The sequence below is a fragment of the Odontesthes bonariensis genome, chromosome 19 (assembly GCF_027942865.1).
Source record: "Odontesthes bonariensis isolate fOdoBon6 chromosome 19, fOdoBon6.hap1, whole genome shotgun sequence".
In the NCBI taxonomy this organism is placed as follows: Eukaryota; Metazoa; Chordata; class Actinopteri; order Atheriniformes; family Atherinopsidae; genus Odontesthes; species Odontesthes bonariensis.
The window spans coordinates 2,761,889-2,769,483 of NC_134524.1; the positions used below are offsets into that span (position 1 = coordinate 2,761,889).

At 42.7% G+C, this 7,595-nt stretch overlaps 1 protein-coding gene across 1 annotated transcript; it reads left to right on the plus strand.

Moving 5' to 3' along the window:
• The first annotated feature begins 388 nt into the window (after window positions 1–388).
• Window positions 389–5,242, plus strand: LOC142369470 (uncharacterized). Its single transcript, XM_075451822.1, has 3 exons — window positions 389–400; window positions 842–2,060; window positions 4,989–5,242. The coding sequence occupies exons 1-3, from the start codon at window positions 389–391 to the stop codon at window positions 5,240–5,242; spliced, it is 1,485 nt and encodes a 494-aa protein (XP_075307937.1).
• Window positions 5,243–7,595: the final 2,353 nt, after the last annotated feature.

Here is a 7,595-nt window from a genome sequence, read left to right on the forward strand (position 1 = left end):
TGTGGTCGATCTGGTTTTCTGTGACGTGGTCGGGTGATCTCCATGTGGCTTTGTGGATTCGTTTGTGCATAAAGATGCTGCCTCCTATCACTAGTTGATTGAGCGAACACAGATCTGCAAATCTTTCCCCATTCTCGTTCATCTTACCTAGCCCTTGTGTTCCCATTACCTCTTCATGGCCTGTGTTATCTGACCCTATCTTGGCATTGAGGTCGCCCATAAGTAAAGTGATGTCCTTGTTTCTACTTGTGTTTCTTGGATTCTTATCATCGGTGCTTCTGTAACTGTATTTTTCTAAATAAGGTAGTTGGCCCTACGCTAACCCTTTTTACCTTCGAGGTGAGGTGGTCCACATTTTGTCTGGCCTCTACCCTTTGACCTGTCCAGCATGGGTGACCCTGCCGGGGGTGCTAAGCATTGAGGCACTCCCGCTGGCATAGCTCTTGGGGTCATTGAGACACGCAAGCCCTCACACCGCTACAAGGCGTGGACGTTATGAGACGTTATTATCTATCTATCTATCTATCTATCTGAAATATTGTAGCTCAAGTTCCTTTTCAGAGTTTCATCATGACAAAAAGAATTAGTAAAAGAGCAAAATGCAAGAGTTTACTGCTTAAAAAGCTGAACATGTGTAGAACACATCAGAGCACAGTGCTGATAGCTGAGGGCACTTATAAACGCACCCTCAGTGTTCACGTTTGATCTGAGATATTGAGACCTGTGTGGCTCGGTCTGTCCAGCTCTAGATAGAATATGTTGGTTAGCGTAGGTTAGCTTAGAGAAATCTTTTGTGTGAACTTCAAAAGGATCTAAGTCTTCTTCCTCTCTGTCATTGCAGAAACGTAGAGCCCAAGAGAGATCCAGATGGCACTGCTGTAAGGACTGTGGGAAAGTTATCAAACGATCAAATCTGAGGTATCATCAGATAATTCATACTGGAGAGAAGCCATACAGCTGTGGTCAGTGTGGGGCAGCTTTCACTACATTATTTCATCTAAAGAGACACCAACGCATTCACACAGGAGAGAAGCCATACACCTGTGGTCAGTGTGGGGCAGCTTTCACTGAATTAGGTCACCTAAAGAGACACCAACGTATTCACACAGGAGAGAAGCCATACAGCTGTGGTCAGTGTGGGGCAGCTTTCACTACATTAGGTAGTCTAAAGGCACACCAACGTATTCACACTGGAGAGAAGCCATACAGCTGTGGTCAGTGTGGGGCAGCTTTCACTGAATTAGGTAGTCTAAAGAGACACCAACGTATACACACAGGAGAGAAGCCATACAGCTGTGGTCAGTGTGGGGCAGCTTTCACTACATTATCTGATCTAAAGACACACCAACGTATTCACACAGGAGAGAAGCCATACAGCTGTGGTCAGTGTGGGGCAGCTTTCACTACATTAGGTAATCTAAAGACACACCAACGTTCTCACACTGCAGAGAAACCTTTCATCTGTGGTCAGTGTGGGGCAGCTTTCACTACATCATCTCATCTAAAGGCACACCAACGTATTCACACAGGAGAGAAACCTTTCATCTGTGGCCAGTGTGGGGCAGCTTTCACTACATTATCTAGTGTAAAGAGACACCAACGTATTCACACAGGAGTGAAACCTTTCATCTGTGGTCAGTGTGGGGCAGCTTTCACTAGCTTAGGTAATCTAAAGACACACCAACGTATTCACACAGGAGAGAAACCTTTCAGCTGTGGTCAGTGTGGGGCAGCTTTCACTACATTAGGTAGTCTAAAGAGACACCAACGTATTCACACAGGAGAGAAGCCATACAGCTGTGGTCAGTGTGGGGCAGCTTTCACTGAATTAGGTAGTCTAAAGAGACACCAACGTATACACACAGGAGAGAAGCCATACAGCTGTGGTCAGTGTGGGGCAGCTTTCACTACATTATCTGATCTAAAGACACACCAACGTATTCACACAGGAGAGAAGCCATACAGCTGTGGTCAGTGTGGGGCAGCTTTCACTACATTAAATAATCTAAAGACACACCAACGCATTCACACAGGAGAGAAACCTTTCAGCTGTGGTCAGTGTAGGGCAGCTTTCACTACATTATCTCATCTAAAGAGACACCAACGTAGTCACACTGCAGAGAAATGATTAGCTGAAATCAACAACAATTTTTACGGCAGATAAGCAAACATTCACCTGGGAGCAGCAACAGGAACTACCAATCAGAAGCCTTGCCTTTGTTCAGATTAAAAATCTTCTTTGTGGATTACCACCTTCTCTTATCAGGTCTTTAGTTCTTAATGTTCTGTGGGGAGCACATGTTTGAAGAACCATTGAAAGTGCTTTATAATTTGTTGGGATTGCTTTAACTGGGGACGGATCTCCCGACGTTCAAGACGAACATGGCATCAATTGTGAGTTGATGGACAGAACAAAATGCAGTCTGTTTGAAAGTAGAAACATGTTTATTCTGTTATACTGAACATATTTGTTTTGTTTAAAGTTAAGATCCACAAAGTAGCTTTGCACCAGCTGTTGGTATTTCTGTAAACATCTGAAGAAGCAATATATCATTTCAGTTTGATGTGAAGTCGAGCTTTACACTCGTCTGTATTTCATTGTTCTGCATTTCATTAAAGGTCAGATGTTAACTTTTCTCATGCTTTTCATGTTCTTGCTACACAGATATTTTTAAAGAAAATGTGTATTTGGTTACGAGGGAAAGTTGACCCTTATCATCTTCCCCAAAGACCCAGAAATCTTTAACGCAGTCTGAAAAAGGTTTGGAGTTGTTCCCTGTACTTCCCAGACAGCTGTATGATGCTCATGACTTAAGCTATGGTCCTGGCTGAACAGTAAGTAGCCACCAGAAATGCAAGACAGTCGCTGTAGCCACTGAATGTTATGCAGGACGGTCTTCCTGAATGCAGATGGTCATCAGTGAAGTCACCTCCCCCGAATGAACCCCGTCATGTTGTGTATATGTGGCGAAACATGGCGAGCCAGCCGGGGGGGCTGTTAGCGTGACAGAGACAGTCTCTCAGTCAGAGACCAACCTCAGAAGTTAAACCCAGTTTGTAACTGAGCTGACTCACAGTGGAAGTCACATGTTAGATCTGGTTCTCAGGGAGTGTTTCCTGCTGAGATCCAGCCGTGTCTGATCAGTGCTGCAGTTTCTTGTTTTGCATTATTCTCTCCTCTTACTCAGACTACACCTGAAACTAATCAAAAGCAGGAAGCAGCATGAAGAATTGTCACATCAGCCAATTCAAATAAGTAATAACAAGTGCTTGAAAAAGGCAAATGAATGAAGGGACGTAAAAATGAGGAAAATCCCCTCAGTCCCCAGAAGTCTTTCTGTGGTTCCTGCTCCCAAAGCACACTGAGCGCTGCTTCTGTGCTTCAGTGTTTTTCAGGAGTTTGTGTTCACTTTTTCCACCTCCGTAATGATCTGTAAAACTGAAGGTTGTTGAAGAACACAGTGCTGGATCCAAACAATAGTGTAATGTTCCAATCTGACCTTCTGGTGGCAGCGTCGTCTCACTGGGGATTTCTCATTGATTCTTTTAAAAGCGGCAATCAGCGTCAGATATTCATGATCTGAAGGGGATGAACTCCTGTGCTTCTGCAGAATACCTGAGTGTCCTCCAGTGCCACCATCAAGTTAGTGTTTTTCACCATATATGTTTATATTTACACTAACTTATAGATTTAATCTGCTGTAACTCCTGGTTAAATGGAGGTTTACCTCTTTCTTTAACTGCAGAATTCCACCGTAATATAATTCTAGTTCAAAAAATAAAATGATAAACTCATGTGTCGGCTTTAGTTATTTATAAATGTAGATTGATGATACGTATTGGATGGAAGCTTTTGACTCCGGATGAAATGTTTTGGGTTCAGGTGGAACAGAACCAGGTCAGCACCATTATCCCAGAATTCTTTGCATCTTCTTCAGATTTTCTGTGTGAAAACAGAGACCTCTGAAACATGTTTCTGAGCTGGTGTGGATGCTGCTGGAAGGACCTCTGCTGGTCACTCTGGTAGGTTTTCACATCTGTTATGATGCGTAACCGTAGCAATGGGAAAGTTGTTCACCTGTTGGTTTAGCTAACTGAGCTTCACAAAAGCCCAAGAAATGGCTGGAAAAATACCCCAAATCTGGATGAACTGAAGAGGAGACGTCTAGGATGCAGAGCAGGAACAACCTGGAGGAAAAGGAGGAGGAAGTTTAAAGCATTTCTTCCCTCGATCATCAGGGGAAATGTGAGGTCACTGGTGGATAAGACAACTACATGCACCAACTACACACTGAAAGGTTGAATCCTAAACTTTCTCTTTTCATTTTCTTTTCATAGGGACTGAGTTCAAGCCTTTTCCAGGTTCCACTCAATCTTTTTCAGTGTTCAAAGTTTGAAACCAACGAGTCTGAGACTTTATTGGGATACAGAGCATGAGACAGAACACCGAGCAGCTGAACAAAGCAGAGACAGTTGATGAGCAAAGCTGCTTCACAGAAAACATGTTGGAAGACTAAAAGATAGTGTCTGTGCTCATCAGTCTCAGGTAAAAAGTGCCAAGAAAGCAGCACAAAGCAGCGGAGGCATCGCTCAGAGGGGCAATAAACTGCTTTGGGACTCGGAGATCATATGTTCAAGTCCTGTGAGAGCTGCTCAAAGAGTTTAAATGTCTCCAGGTTTTAGAGGCCAAAGCAAAGAGTGAAAGGCTTTAAGGTGGAAAGAGTGCACATTTTAATAAAGACGGATTAATTGAGATTCCTGTAAATGAACAAGAGGACAGTAACTGGACTGGGGCCACCTCCCAGGAGCTCCTCCTCTTATCTCTAAGGTGAGCTCCTTCTCTAGGCCTGACCCCTCGGGTGTGTCCCAGTTTCCCTTTCCTGGGAGGTGAGCTCCTTCTCTAGGCCTGACCCCTCAGGTGTGTCCCAGTTTCCCTTTCCTGGGAGGTGAGCTCCTTCTCTAGGCCTGACCCCTCGGGTGTGTTCCAGTTTCCCTTTCCTGGGAGGTGAGCGTTCACAATCTGGTGCTGCTCCATCAAGGTCTTTGTGTCAATCCAAGCCTGACCCCACCCCTGAGGCAAGGTGCCAGGGGAGACCCTACTAGGAAGGTAACCCCCGACAACAAAGCTCTCAGGTTCCTGGGAGAACTCAAAGCCCTCCATCACGTTACGGATTCTATTCGTGTTGTGAATGATGGCATCACGGTTTACACTGAGAGCCAACAGGACAGCACCTCTGTTTAGAGCCGTGAGACGGTTGTTGGACACTTCTTGCTCTCTTAGATATATTTGGACGATGGGAGCAGTTCCTCTGCAGCAGTCAACCAAAAACTGTCCAAAGGTGATGAGCAAAGCGTCCTGTAGCTTCAGACCTCGGTCTCGTCTTAGTTCAGTTAGCTCCTCCCAGCTGAGTTGTTAGGATCCGTAACCCAGTCGAGGCTTTTTCAGGTGCTCACCTGTTATATATTGTCCCCCAAAGTGCTGCAACACTTCATTTCAGTCATTTCAGAGGGGGAACATGTCCAGGTTGGCCCGTTCCAGCTGTTGTTTCCAGAGGTGCATCTTTGGGCAGAATCCATTGTCGGTGCTTGTTTTTTTTGTTTATTTTTCTCTCTTTTTTTCTCTCTCTCTCCCTCTTTTTCTCTCTCCTCTCTTTTTTTTCTTTCCCTTTTTCTTTCTCTCTTTTTTCTCTTTTTTTCTTTCTTTTTCTTTTTAATTTTTTTTCTCTTTTTTCCTCTTTCTTTTCTTTTTTTCTCTCATTTTTTTTCTCTTTCTCATTTGTTTTATTTTTCCTCTTTTTTCTCATTTTTTTCTCTTTTTTCCCCTTTTTTCTTTTTTCTCTCTCTCTTATTTTTTTCTCTTTTTTAAATTTTTTCTCTTTTTTTCTCTCCTTTTCTTTTTCCTCTTTTCCTTTCTCTCTCTCTCTCACCAGATGGCGCTGATCAGGTGATTGATGACGTCAGAAGCGCAGAACGCATTGTTCGGTGGAACCACGGTTCAGAGGTCTCTCATCGTTTGAACACTTGGGGGCGCTGTTCTCTACAAAAGTAAAATGAATCCCAAACTGTCACAATTGAACTCAATTCATTGCTCTTTTCCATGGCTTCTGACAGGAAACGTTCTGTGGCTTGGGATCACTTCACCTTGGTTTCTCCTAATAAGCTGATACTATTGTACAATATACTGTTGTGTGATGCAAGATGTTTGCTTGTTTTTGTTTTTCAACTGTAAATATAAGCTTTATTATTATTATGGGTATGCATGCTAATATACTTCTCTTCTTAAAATAAGGGGGCAGCACATTTAAGAATCTAAGGTATGTAGGACAATACATTCATTTTGGACTTGTTTATTTAGCGCATATCCCAAACAAAGCGCTTACGGCCATTATTCCACACATTTTAAAAAGTGATGGCTTATCTCTTTCTTTTCTGTCTGCTGAAGGTGCGGTGTTTGATTTGCCCACAAGAACTGGCCTTTCATGCCAACACATCCTCCATGATGGGACACCTCCGGTCCATCCATCCTGCTGAGAGCCCTCGGACAACAAAGCCAACCTTCAGCCTGTAACCTGGGGCGGCCATCTTGGACCGGTCATCGCTCCACTCAGTGTAATCTGTCTGGCTGGAGCCATGAAGCGTCAGCGCATTTAATCAATCATAAATCGCTGAATACAAAACTGATTTTCAACGGATTTTTGTTTCTGCAAACGTGATACATGTAGGCATGATACGGGACACATGACACGTATTTTAACATTCATAGTAGGCTCAGCAGTAATAGAATATTCTGCTCTGTAACATATGTGATGTAGGATATATATATATATATATATATATATATATATATATAAGCACTAATATATGATAAAGAAGCAGATTGTGTACTACTCAGATATTTTATTAAGTTGAAAAATGAAGAAATTATACATTATACATAAAAGATAAAACCCAAAAGACAGAAGTTATATATCGGAAAATAATTGTATCTCTTTCAGGCTTGTTGCTCCATCAGTGTTAAAACAAGAATAAACGTTTCATGTAAAATCTACTGAACATTGTATGTTCTTTATGCTGAGCTGTAAATAAACAGTTGGAATCATAATTCACTGTATCCTGTATATATTTGCTGGGAGAGACTTTAGTCCAGTTTAGATTACAGCAGATTATCAGAAAATATGCAGCTGAACTCAACACAAACAGCTCTGATGGCTGCAGAAGATGCAGTCTGAGAGAAGGAGATTTATTTCACTTCTACAGCGATTTATTTATGCTTTGCATGCAGGTTTTATCATAATAACTCAGTGGTGGCTCCTGGCAGATTTATCAGAGGGTCATCAGCTCTGCTCCATCACTTTTTGTCTTTGTGCGCTCGTTGTTCCTGCTCCTTCTCACCCGGAGATCCTCCTACATTTTTATTAATGACTTTACAAATGCCCGTTTGTCACAGTTGATGAGGAATGCCGCTGTTGAAAGGAGTAATTAGCATTTGGGCCCCGAGCAGACCTCCACCGATTTGTAATCATTAAAGTTATTTTAGCCTTAAGGAGTTTCTTTTGTTTTGTGACTGAATGTTACAAATGAAGACATTTCCCCAT

What these genes read in the sequence shown, in the direction of transcription:
- LOC142369470 (XM_075451822.1), top strand. An exon ending in ACCTTTCAGCTGTGGTCAGT is followed by an intron (nt 2,061 to 4,988) that starts GTAGGGCAGCTT and finishes GGTGTGTTCCAG; the next exon opens with TTTCCCTTTCCTGGGAGGTG.